At 39.9% G+C, this 13,604-nt stretch overlaps 1 protein-coding gene across 26 annotated transcripts in view; it reads left to right on the top strand.

The window, feature by feature from the left end:
• Nucleotides 1-12,788, top strand: part of plecb (plectin b) — a 103,724-nt gene extending 90,936 nt beyond the window's left edge. For 23 of the 26 annotated variants that reach the window (XM_081696504.1, XM_081696503.1, XM_035531221.2 and 20 more), the window contains 2 exons: nt 1,407-4,760; nt 5,050-11,686. In XM_081696504.1, the coding sequence (XP_081552630.1) occupies nt 1,407-4,760; nt 5,050-11,181 (9,486 nt within the window). In that variant the 3' untranslated portion in view covers nt 11,182-11,686. Of the gene's footprint in view, nt 1-1,406; nt 4,761-5,049; nt 11,687-12,463; nt 12,566-12,739 lie in introns of those variants that run through there. The other 3 variants (XM_081696514.1, XM_027002734.3, XM_027002724.3) reach the window with 2 other exon arrangements.
• Nucleotides 12,789-13,604: the final 816 nt, after the last annotated feature.

Here is a 13,604-nt window from a genome sequence, read left to right as displayed (position 1 = left end):
TATCCTCTAATAGGATTGTCAGTATGGAATTTAGAATTCTGTTGAAATGCTCAGCTCACATCTGGATCTAAAGATTTTTTAACCTGGTGGTAGGCATTGAATTGAAAACCTTACAAAACATTTAGATGAATTTGAGAGATCAAATTAGTGCCAGCAATTAATTGTAATATTTCTTTTATTTGCAGACATATTTCATATATTGAAATGTTCTCAGATTATACCCTGACAATCATGTTGTTGAAGCTACTTTTTATTTATTATTTTCAGCTCTCTTTCACTCAGTATCTAAGCCCTACTGTATGCCTTGAACTGATTTCTTCACTTTCACTGAATAACAGATTCCTTTCTCCCCATTTCTTTCTAACCCTAACCTTTATTTGTTTGCTTCTCTTAACTGCTTGCCAGTGCTTTGTCATGATGATTGCTTGTCTTGTTTGGGCACTAAAGAGGTAAAAACTTCACTCTGCTCACATCCTTCACATTCCCCTGTCCTTCTCTAAAGCCTGTTTCACATCTTTTCATGTGAATATTCTGGTGGGATTATCTGATTCTCACTGCTTAATTCCGAGTAATGTTAGAGCACCTACTTTTTGATACCATAAAAATATTGTGTATGTATAAATTATTTATTTGAATGATTGAAGCAGAAGAATTAGATGCCTTTAATTTTCTTTATTGAAAGCCGTCCTTCATCTTTTTACTCTGGCTGGCCCTTCTGCTTTAGAGCATCTCTTTTAGTACTTTTTTTTTATGTAAGCGTATATTAACATATAATCAGTTTACTTTCAATTACAATATTGTCTTTTCAATTCTATTTATATTTTTGAAGTGTATGCAGCACTTCCTCTCATTTTATTTCCAGCAATAATTCCCCTCAAATGTGTTTGTTTTTTGGGTTTGTTTTTTTTTTTGCCTTTTTGTACCACATGCACTTTGCTTTTTAAATTTCTTGTCATTCAGAGAAAAACACTATAGGGTGTGTTAGTGTGTGTTAATGTCCATACAAAGATTGTTTCTACATGTTTCAAGGAACTTACCGCTATGGATTATTCATTGTGCATTATGTGGTCAATATTGTTATCACTAGACATGCTTTACTCACCTTTTTAACAACCCTTCAATGACTGCCCTTAAATTACATCTTAAATGGAGTACATACCTCATTCGCATGACCTTTTATTCTAATTGTGGATGTTGTGAAAAAAATGTCTCGTCTCCATACATTAATTATATCACATTGTCATAACCCAAATGACTGCATATTTTTGCACTGTTCTCAGAAAACCTAACTCAACATTTGTCACGTATGCATCTTTCTTTGAACTAAAAATAACATTAACACTTAACATTCTGTCATTCTTGATCTTAATCATAATGTTCTTTACCATTTGCTTCCACTAATACAGAAAGCTGCTGAGAAACTTAAAGAGGAGGAAAGGAAAAAAATGGCTGAAATGCAAGCTGAGTTAGAGAAACAGAAGCAGCTAGCTGAAGCTCATGCAAAGGCCATTGCCAAAGCAGAGAAAGAGGCAAAGGAACTTAAGCTTATGATGCAAGAAGAAGTTAGCAAGAGAGAGGTTGTTGCTGTGGATGCTGAGAAGCAAAAGCAGAATATTCAGCAAGAGTTGCATGAACTCCGAAACATCTCAGAGCAGGAGATCAAATCAAAAAGTCAGCAGGTGGAAGAGGCCCTTCAGAGTCGAGCCAAAATAGAAGAGGAGATCCGTGTCATCAGGCTCCAGCTGGACACAACAGTAAAACAAAAATCCACTGCAGAGACAGAGTTGAAGCAGCTTAGGGAGAAAGCTGAAGAGGCTGAAAAACTCAGAAAAGCAGCTCAAGAGGAGGCAGAGAAACTACGCAAGCAGGTCACTGAAGAGACTCAGAAGAAGCGCAAGGCAGAGGATGAGCTGAAGTTTAAGTGTGAAGCAGAGAGGGAGGCTGCTAAGCAGAAGCAAAAAGCCCTTGAGGACCTTGAGCAACTTAAGCTGCAGGCAGAAGAGGCCGAAAGACGTATGAAGCAGGCCGAGGTGGAGAAGGACAGACAGATCAGTCTTGCTCATGAAGCAGCACAGAAAAGTGCAACAGCTGAGCTCCAGAGTAAGCGTATGTCATTTGTTGAGAAGACATCAAAACTTGAGGAATCACTTAAAGAAAAGCATGGAACTGTCATGCAGCTGCAGGAGGAAGCAGATCGCCTCAAAAAACAACAGGAGGAGGCAGACAGGGCAAGGGTGGATGCAGAGAAAGAGCTGGAAAAATGGAGGCAGAAAGCAAATGAGGCCCTTCGCCTGAGGCTTCAGGCTGAGGAAGAAGCCCACCGAAAGACTCTTGCCCAGGAAGAAGCAGAGAAGCAAAAAGAAGAGGCAGAAAGGGAGGCCAAAAAGCGGTCAAAAGCTGAGGAGTCTGCCCTGAAGCAGAAGGAGATGGCAGAGCAAGAACTGGAGAGGCAACGGAAACTGGCTGAAGCTACAGCTCAGCAAAAGCTCTCTGCTGAGCAGGAGCTCATCCGTTTAAGGGCTGATTTTGACCACGCGGAGCAGCAAAGGTCCCTGCTTGATGATGAGCTTTACCGCTTGAAGAATGAGGTTAATGCTGCAGTGCAACAGCGTAAGCAGCTTGAAGATGAACTGACAAAAGTAAGAAGTGAAATGGACATACTTCTACAGCTCAAATCCAAAGCAGAGAAGGAGAGCATGTCTACCACTGAAAAGAGTAAACAGCTCCTGGAAACTGAAGCAGCTAAAATGAGGGACCTTGCTGAGGAGGCAGCTAAGCTTCGTGCTATTGCTGAGGAGGCAAAAAGGCAGAGGCAGGTAGCTGAAGAGGAAGCAGCCAGACAAAGAGCAGAAGCTGAAAGAATACTAAAAGAAAAGCTTGCTGCAATCAATGATGCTACTCGTCTAAAAACCGAGGCAGAGATAGCCCTCAAGGAAAAAGAGGCAGAAAATGAGCGCCTCAGAAGGCAAGCTGAGGATGAAGCCTACCAGAGGAAGGCTCTTGAAGATCAGGCAAGCCAGCATAAGCAGGATATTGAGGAGAAGATCGATCAGCTCAAGAAATCTTCTGAGATGGAGTTAGGAAGACAGAAAGCAATTGTAGATGAAACTCTCAAACAGCGAAGAATTGTTGAGGAGGAGATTCGTATTTTGAAGCTTAACTTTGAGAAAGCTTCATCTGGCAAGCTTGATTTGGAGCTTGAATTAAACAAACTAAAGAATATTGCTGAAGAAACCCAGAAGAGTAAGTTGCAGGCTGAAGGGGAGGTGGAAAGGTTTCGTAAGCTTGCCTTGGAGGAAGAGAACAGGAGGAGAGAAGCTGAGGAAAAGGTAAAGAAGATTGCAGCAGCAGAGCAGGAAGCAGCTCGACAGCGGCAGACTGCCCAAGAGGAGGTGGAGCGTCTCAAAAAGAAGGCAGAAGAGGCCAGAAAGCAGAAGGACGATGCTGATATGGAGGCAGAGAAACAAATCCTGGTAGCAAAAGAGGCAGCTCAGAGATGCAGTGCTGCTGAGCATCAAGTCCAGAGTGTCCTTGTGCAGCAGAAAGAAGACAGCCTTGTGCAGGAAAAGCTAAAGGAAGAGTATGCAAAAGCCAAAAAGCTTGCTGAGGAAGCAGAGAAAGCCAAAGAAAAGGCAGAAAATGAAGCTGCCCTTCTTCGGCAGAAAGCAGAGGAGGCAGAGCGTCAGCGTCAGGCAGCTGAAGAGGAAGCTAGCCGTCAGGCCCAAGCCCAGGAAGATGCTGAGAGAATAAGAAAGGAGGCTGAATTTGAAGCTGCCAAGCGTGCTCAAGCAGAGACTGCTGCACTGAGACAGAAACAGCAAGCTGATGCAGAAATGGCAAAGCACAAAACACTTGCAGAGCAAACTCTTAAGCAGAAATCTCAAGTTGAGCAAGAGCTTACCAAAGTGAAATTGCAGCTAGATGAAACTGACAAACAGAAATCACTTTTGGATGATGAGCTACATCGACTTAAGGATGAAGTCAGTGATGCTGTTAAACAGAAGGCCCAGGTAGAAGATGAACTATTTAAAGTTAAGATTCAAATGGAGGAGCTTATCAAACTCAAGATCCGAATTGAAGAGGAAAACCAGCGACTTATCCGAAAGGACAAGGACAATACTCAGAAGTTCCTGGAAGAGGAGGCAGAGAACATGAAAAAGTTAGCAGAAGAAGCTGCTAGACTCAGTATAGAGGCTCAGGAAGCAGCACGTATGAGACAGATAGCAGAGTCTGACCTTGCCCAGCAAAGGGCACTTGCTGAAAAAATGCTTAAGGAAAAGATGCAAGCTATTCAGGAAGCCTCCAGACTGAGAGCTGAAGCAGAAATGCTTCAGAGACAAAAAGATCTGGCTCAAGAACAGGCTCAAAAGCTGCTTGAAGACAAACAGCTGATGCAGCAGCGACTTGAAGAAGAGACAGAGGGATTCCAGAAATCATTAGAAGCTGAACGCAAAAGACAGTTGGAGATCACAGCCGAAGCTGAGAAACTTAAACTCTGGGTGTCTCAGCTTAGTGATGCCCATTCAAAAGCTGAGGAGGAAGCAAAGAAATTCAAAAAGCAGGCAGATGAGATCAGCGCACGTCTTCATGAGACTGAGCTTGCCACAAAAGAGAAAATGACCGTTGTTGAAAAATTGGAGGTACAGAGATTAAGCAGTAGTAAAGAAGCCAATGAGCTACGCCAAGCAATTGCTGACCTTGAAAAAGAAAAGTCTAAATTGAAAAAAGAGGCTGAAGACTTACAGAAAAAATCTCAAGAGGTATTGTGTTAAACATGGCATAGTTTTGCAGCTTATGTCATTGTTAACCCCCTCCCTAAAAACTAACATTGCTTAAATGATCAAATGTAATTATTTTTCTTCCTTATTCTAGGAAGTACATAATTTTGGCAATTACTCCTGATTAAGTCATTTTTTTCTTAGAGTATAGCTTCTTTCAACTATAGAATGAGTGTTTACTCTGATATTTTATTAACAATATAGTTCGTTATGTAGAAAGACAACTTGTTTATTTATATTTATGTAACACTTTTTTCTCCAATTTCTCTAGATGGCAGCTGCACAACAGGAACAGATTAAACAGGAGAAAACAATCCTGCAGCAGACGTTCATCTCAGAAAAGGAGATGCTGTTGAAGAAAGAAAAACAAATTGAAGATGAGAAGAAAAGACTGGAAAGCCAGTTTGAAGAAGAAGTGAAAAAATCCAGAGCTCTACAGGAGGAACAACAGCAGCAACAAAGGCACATGGAAGAAGAGAAAAAGAAACTTCAGTCCACGATGGACACTGCTCTTAAGAAACAAAAAGAAGCTGAAGAGGAAATGCTCAAAAAACAAAAAGAAATGCAAGAGCTTGAGAGGAAGAAGCTCGAGCAGGAGAAAATGCTTGCTGAAGAAAATCAGAAGTTGCGTGATAAACTTCAGCAGCTTGAAGTTATTCAAACACACCAAATCTCCCGGACTCAAGAGATGGAAATTCAGACTGTTGACCTCAATGGCCAAAGTGTTGAAGTGGACAGTAGAAATGGAGAATCTGCCTTATATTTTGATGGCATTAGGGAGAAGGTCCCCGCAAGCCGCCTGTTAGAAGTAGGCCTATTGGGCAATAAGGATTATGACAAGCTAACAAAAGGCAAGATCAGAGTGAATGAGCTGAGCCAGACAGAAAACCTCAAAACAATTCTTAAGGGTAAGAACTGCATTGGGGGCCTTCTTGTTCACCCAAATAATAAAATGCCTATTTATCAAGCTATCAAAGAGAAGAAGATTGCTCCTGGAACTGGTTTGGTACTACTGGAAGCACAGGCAGCCTCTGGATATATTGTTGACCCTGTTAAAAACAAGAAGTTATCTGTCAATGAAGCTGTGAAGGAGGGTCTCATAGGACCTGAACTCCATAACAAAATGTTGTCTGCTGAAAAAGCTGTTACTGGTTATAAGGATCCGTACACAGAGGAAAAGATTTCACTCTTTGAGGCCATGAAGAAAGGCCTTATAGTGGAAGATCATGCAATCAGACTGCTTGAGGCTCAGATTGCTACTGGTGGAATCATTGACCCCATTAATAGCCACCGTGTACCAATTGAAACTGCTTATAAACAGGGACAGTTTGATGCAGAAATTAACAAAATTCTTCAAGATCCTTCAGATGACACAAAAGGATTCTTTGATCCAAACACCCAAGAAAACCTCACATACTTGCAGTTAATGGAGAGGTGCATCACTGATCCTGAAACTGGATTGCTCCTCCTGCCTGTTACAGAGAAGGCTGCTCTTAATGCCAGAACTTTCACTGAGGAAGAAACCAGAGATATCTTCCATAAGACAACTGTGTCTGTGCCATTTGGAAGATTCAAAGGAAAAACAGTTACTATCTGGGAAATTATTAATTCTGAGTACTTCACAGAGGACCAGAAAAAGGATCTAATTCGTCAGTACAAAACTGGCAAGATTACAGTAGAAAAGATCATTAAAATTGTAATCTCTGTTGCAGAGGAAAAAGAGAAAAAGCATGAGCTTGAATTTGATGGCCTCAGAAGACCTGTTCCTGCAGCAGAGCTACTTGAATCCAAAGTTATTGACAAGGATCTCTATAACAAGTTACACAAAGGAAATAAGACTATCAAAGAGGTGTCTGAGATGGAGGCTGTGTATAAGTCTCTGAAGGGCTCAAACTTCATTGCAGGAGTGATCATCAACTCAACTAAAGAAATAATGTCATTATACCAGGCAATCAAAAAGAATGTGATGAAGCCAGGACATGCTATGAATCTATTAGAAGCTCAAGCTGCAACTGGATACATCATAGACCCTGTTAAAAACCAGATGTTTACAGTTGATGAAGCTGTCAAAGCTGGTGTTATTGGCCCTGAGCTGCATGAAAAACTTTTGTCTGCAGAAAGAGCCGTCACAGGCTACAGGGATCCTTACAGTGGACAAACTGTGTCTTTGTTTGAGGCTATGAAGAAGGAACTGATTCACAAAGACCAGGGAATGAGGTTCCTTGATGCACAACTGGCAACAGGAGGTATTATAGACCCTGTGAAAAGCCATCACATTCCACATGACATCGCCTGCAAGCGGGGTTACTTTGCTGATGAAACCAATGAGGTCTTGAATAACCCAACAGATGAAATCAAAGGTTACTATGATCCTAACACCCAAGAATATGTCACATATATGCAGCTTCAGAAGAGGTGCCTCACTGACAAAAAGACAGGTCTTCAACTTCTGCCCCTATCTGAACAAGCGATCAGTAACAAAGAAGAACAGAAGTTCACTGAGGCACAGACCAAAGAAGCCATGACACAGGCAAACGTGGAAGTTCAGAGTGGACAATTTAAAGGAAGGAAAGTTACTATCTGGGAGATAATCAACTCAGATTATCTTACTGAGGAACAAAGGCTTGATTTGATCAGGCAATACAGGTCTGGGAAAATGACAATTGAGAAGATTATAAAGATTGTAATCACAATTGTAGATGAAAAAGAAGCCAAGAAACAAGAGCAATCCAGTTTCAAAGGGCTCAGGGCTCCCGTCCCAGCTAAATCCCTGTTTGACTCCAGAATTATTGATAAAACTACTCTTGATTTGCTTCAGCAAGGTAAGATGACTCCAGATGAGGTGAGCATAAACAATGCTGTTAACAAGTATCTACAAGGCTCTGAAAGCATTGCTGGAATATACCTTGAACCTACAAAAGAGAAAATTAGCATTTATCAAGCAATGAAAAAGAATCTCCTGAGACAGAACAAAGGAATAGCCCTGCTCGAAGCCCAAGCTGCTACAGGTTTTATTGTGGATCCTATAAAGAATCAGTTCCTTACAGTTGATGATGCTGTCAAAGCAGGTGTTGTGGGACCTGAGCTTCACGAAAAACTTCTCATTGCTGAAAAAGCTGTTACTGGCTACAAAGACCCATTCACAGGCAATAAAATCTCTGTATTCCAAGCAATGCAAAAAGATCTCATCCCCAAAGAACATGGCATGCCTCTCTTGGAGGCACAGACTTCCACTGGAGGAATTATTGATCCCATTAACAGTCATCGGATTCCCACTGATGCAGCATGCCAGCAGGGATATTTTAGCAAAGAAATGGCCAAGAGCATTGCTGAAATCTCGGATAAAAACAAAACCTTCTCTGACCCAGATACTGATGAAAATGTGTCATATAAACAATTGAAGGATAAGTGTATGACAGACCCTCAGACAGGCTTAAATCTCTTACGAATTTCTAAACCACAGGCACCAACATTGGTGGAAAAGACTTATCTTTACACTGAAGAACAAACACAGAGTGATCTAGCCAGTATTCAGGTTGACCTCCCGATTGAGAGTCATGCACAAGGCTCAATGTCCCTCTGGGATGTCATGAACTCTAAACTGCTACCTGAAGAGGAGAGGATAAAGCTACTGGATGATTATCGTTCTGGCAAAATAACAAAAGAGCGAATGATAATTATAATAATTGAAATAATGGAGCAGAGAGAAATAATCAGAGGACAAACCATCAAGTCATACGACATAGTCAGACGCCGTGTCACTATTGAAGAACTCTATAATGCTCATATTATTGACTTAGACACTTACAACCTGCTGAAGCAAGAGAAGAAGACAATTCGTGAGATCATGGAGTTGCAGAGTGTTAAACAGTACTTGTTTGGTACAGGCAGTGTTGCAGGTGTGAGACCTGATTCCAGTTCTGCAATCAGTATTTATCAGGCAATGAAGAGAGGGTTAATGAAGCCAGAAGATGCTATTGGTCTCTTGGAAGCACAGGCAGCCACTGGGTTTATCATTGATCCCATTAGAAATGAGATGCTTACAGTTGATGAAGCAGTGCGGAAAGGGGTAGTCGGACCAGAAATTCATGACAAACTTCTGTCTGCAGAAAGAGCTGTTACTGGGTATAAGGATCCATATAGTGGGAAAATAATTTCTCTTTTCCAAGCAATGAAAAAGAACCTTGTACAAGAGGACTATGCTTTAAGGCTTCTTGAAGCTCAAATATCCACTGGAGGTATCATAGATCCAGAATTCAACTTCCATCTCCCAGCAGATGTTGCTACACAACGTGGCTATATCAGTAAAGAGACCTATGAGAGGCTTTCTGATGAAGTTAAGGGATATGTTGATCCTGTCACAGAGGAAAAGCTCTCATATTTCCAACTGCTCAAGAGATGCAAGGTTGATCAAAATGGACTGTATCTGCTGGCTTTAGCAGAAAAAAGACCAATGTTTAAGGGTCTCAGGAAGGAAATCACAATGGAAGAGTTAGTCCGTTCACAAATCATTGATGCAAAAACAGCATCTGATCTCAGTGAGGGTCTGATAACAGTTGAAGAGTTGAGCAGTAGACTCAAGAAGTATCTTGAGGGCACAAGTTGCATTGCTGGTGTGTTTCTGGAAACAACTAAAGACCGTCTTTCCATATACCAAGCCATGAAAAAGAACATGATCAGGCCAGGAACTGCCTTTGAACTGCTGGAAGCTCAAGCAGCCACAGGATACATCATTGATCCCATCAAAAACCTTAAGCTTACAGTCAGTGAAGCTGTGAGAATGGGAATTGTGGGTCTAGAATTTAAAGACAAACTCATGTCTGCTGAACGGGCTGTCACTGGCTACAGAGACCCTTATACAGGCAAAACCATCTCCCTCTTCCAGGCTATGAAAAAAGGTCTCATCCTAAAAGATCATGGAATTCGTCTTCTTGAAGCACAAATTGCTACTGGAGGTATCATCGATCCTGAGGAAAGCCATCGTTTGCCAGTGGAAGTGGCCTACAACCGAGGATTCTTTGATCAGGAGATGAATGAAATTCTCAGTGATCCATCCGATGATACCAAGGGCTTCTTTGACCCAAACACAGAAGAGAACCTAACCTATCTGCAGCTAATGGAGAGATGCATTACAGACCCACAAACTGGTCTTGTGCTTTTGCTTCTAAAGGAAAAGAAACGGGAAAAAACATCATCATCCAAATCCTCTGTTCGCAAACGTAGAGTTGTAATTGTTGATCCCGAGACAGGCAAGGAAATGTCTGTGTATGAAGCTTATCGCAAGGGACTCATTGACCACCAGACATACCTTGAACTTTCAGAGCAGGAATGTGAATGGGAAGAAATTACAATGACTTCTTCTGATGGTGAAGAGAAGTCCATAATTATTGACAGGAGATCAGGTCGCCAGTATGACATTGCTGATGCTCTGGCAAGAGGCCTTATTGATCAGTCATCTCTTGACCAGTACCGCTCTGGAAATCTTGCCATTACAGAATTTGCTGACATGTTATCTGGAAACATGGGTGGCTTTCGTTCCCGGTCATCCTCCTTTGGATCCACTTCCTCTTATCCAATGAGTCCCATACCCTCCATCAAAACCCCCACATCTGTATGGAATGATCCAACTGAGGAGACTGGTCCTATTGCGGGAATTCTTGATACAGACACCCTAGAGAAGGTTTCAGTCTCTGAAGCCATGCACAGAAACTTAGTTGACAGCATCTCTGGACAGAGACTGTTGGAAGCACAAGCCTGCACAGGTGGCATAATAGACCCATCAACTGGGGAAAAGTTCTCTGTTGCTGATGCAGCCAGTGGGGGTCTTTTAGATAAGTCAATGGTCGACAGAATAAATTTAGCACAGAAAGCCTTCAATGGATTTGAGGATCCTAGAACCAAAGCAAAGATGTCTGCTGCTCAAGCCCTTAAGAAAGGCTGGCTGTATTATGAAGCTGGTCAGCGATTCCTGGAAGTGCAGTATCTCACTGGTGGTCTTATTGAGCCAGAGGCTGAAGGAAGAGTCTCTCTGGAAGAGGCCATCAAGCGAGGCACTATAGATGCCCGCACAGCCCAAAAACTAAGAGATGTCAGTGCTTATTCTAAATACCTTACATGCCCCAAAACCAAACTTAAGATCTCCTATAAGGATGCAATGGACAGAAGCATGACGGAGGAAGGAACTGGGCTAAAATTGCTGGAAGCCTGCTCACAGTCTAGTAAAGGACTTTACAGTCCCTACAACATCAGCGGTGCTGGTTCTGCTTCTGGCTCAAGATCTGGGTCAAGAACTGGATCTAGATCAGGCTCAAGAAGAGGTAGCTTTGATGCCACTGGCTCCGGCTTCAGCATGAACTTCTCATCGTCGTCCTACACCTCCACCAGTTATTCTCGCAGATTTTAATGCTTGTTCCACTGGGAATAGTGACCTAGCCTCACAGCTCTAAAGAGCCTGGGGCCTTTAAATAATTTCTACAACAACACACTATAGTTGCATAAGATGCAAAGGAAAACTTTAGGAATAATATACAAAAAGAGACCTATTTATTCTGATTTGCATGTTTTGCCATAGAAAAGTGCATTCCATAAACTACCAGTATGTTTTTGATGAGAATTATTAACAAGGTCTCATTTTATGTAGTTTGGGTGCTTACATGCTGTGCATACATTTCATAGTTAGCCTGAACAATTATTCATCATTTATTCACTGCTTCTACTTCAAATAATTCAGATTGTTTGTATTTAGGAGTAATGTTTTTTTTTTTTCCTTATTCAAGTATCACTCCTCTCTTTATAGAGCTGTTTATTATGGCTAATTGCATTCATTGATTATTTGGTGGAGTTTTTAAATGATTATACAGAACATAATTTCATTAAATGCTACTTACATCCTACAATTCTACATGTAATTTCAGATTTGTCTCTCTTTTGTACTGTTTTTCCAAGTTAATGCACAGATATGCACAAATATGCCAATTTAAACATGAAAATAATGTTTAATAGACAAAGAATTATATGGATCTTTATTTTTATCTTTGTGTACTAGTGTTGGCTGTCATGGAATGTAAAGGTGTTATGCCAATATCTAATATTGCAGAATGTATAAAGAGTAAATATTACATGTTAACACTGGAGGAAAAAAAGCACACTTAGCGCAACTGTTATCTCACACTACCAAAAATTGATATTCATATACCTCATACATGATCACAGGAGTCCTTTTTAAAACTACTATATCAAAAATGTAAAATATCATCATTGGCTTCCGTGAAACACAAGGCTCCTCAAGGCTTAATGTTATTTCAATCAAATGGCGCTTGTATATTGTACCAAGAAGATTTCAGATGCCTGACCCTACTTCTACTCATAAGATCTGGAAAAACCTGAATAAAATGATGAACACTTGGTACATGTAAGTTAAATGAACAAAATTGTAAAAATCACATCTCTCTCAATTTGCTGATTTTTCTACAGGCCACAAATTTGACTACTCTCTTTCTTCAACGTTTTACCTCATACTATTTACATGTTTAACAATAATAATCCTGTGACTGTTACCTTTTTTGTCAAACTATTAGGAAAGCTTTATTTTTCCAGAGACCCTTATTTATTATTTTTGCATTATTTGGAGTCAAATGTGTAAGAGTTAATCATTTCTGTTCCATCTCTTTTCATATTTTTAACAGAAGTTATCCATAACCAATTATGGAGCAATGAAGGACAGTGTTAATGTATGCTTGAGCAGTACAACTGATGTTTGCCAACTGCCCTCACTTAAAGATATTCAGGTAAGTTCTGGTTAAACATTACATTAAATATAAATTTTATTGATAATCATGCATAAATACTAAAAACTGAGTATTTATTTTGTTTCATAGTTTTTTATTAAAATGTTTTCATTGCCATTATTTTACTTTTTGTTGCCTCATAGAATTATTTTGTTTGTTTGTTTTTGTTTTTAGATCTTCCATTGCTCCTACTGTATCATTTGCACAGAGAAAGTAGAGGCTAGGGTTATCCTGAAGTTTGCCTTGGATATCATACCAGGAACTTGTTGTCATGGACTAAGCATTTATCTGGCAATGCTATCCACTTTGGAATCTGTTCACCCACCAACATATTTTGGCTAGCTATAAATAAATATATAAATACTCCTGGGACCCCTTTTATCAACCTTCAGATTGGAAGCTTAATGCAAATTTACTACCAGACAGTCTCACATTCAGATTCTACAGTTTATATTCTAACCTCCAGTTCCACCATACATTTAGGTCATGTGATATATGTAACATTCATTGTACTTAACTTGCAGAGTGTGCACTACTGTATTTTACATCATTCTACATTCACCAACACTAATTAACATGGATAACGCCATCAGATTATTTATTTTATTTTGTGCATATTTTGTGGGAGTACATTAAAATCATTCTTTGAATTTTTACATTTCTTCACCATCTGAGATTTGAGGTATCTTTTCCCTTTGTCGCTTCTTCAACCAGTGTTTCTTTTTTGTTTTCCAAAAATCTACTGTTATGTTCTCTTTTTTTGGAAGTACCTGACTTGTGTATATCTTCATATTTTGCTTCAATTTATCTTATTTTGATATATTCTAAAATATATAGTTGTTTTGCATGTTTTACTAATATATCAGACATTTTAAAAATTGAGATGGAGCGTTCCATATTATATACAGTATATGAGTTATACATTATATTAAAAAGTTAATAATGGGGGGGGGGGATATTACACTGCTTTTGAAAATAATACCATAATCTAATGTAAATAAATATACTATGGAAAGATAATATATGTGTATTTATCTTT

The sequence above is a fragment of the Electrophorus electricus genome, chromosome 14, assembly GCF_041902795.1.
Source record: "Electrophorus electricus isolate QZ-2024a chromosome 14, ASM4190279v1, whole genome shotgun sequence".
Lineage (NCBI taxonomy): Eukaryota > Metazoa > Chordata > Actinopteri > Gymnotiformes > Gymnotidae > Electrophorus > Electrophorus electricus.
The sequence above is the reverse complement of the archived record's forward strand: the minus strand, read 5'-3'. Positions and strand labels throughout refer to the sequence as shown.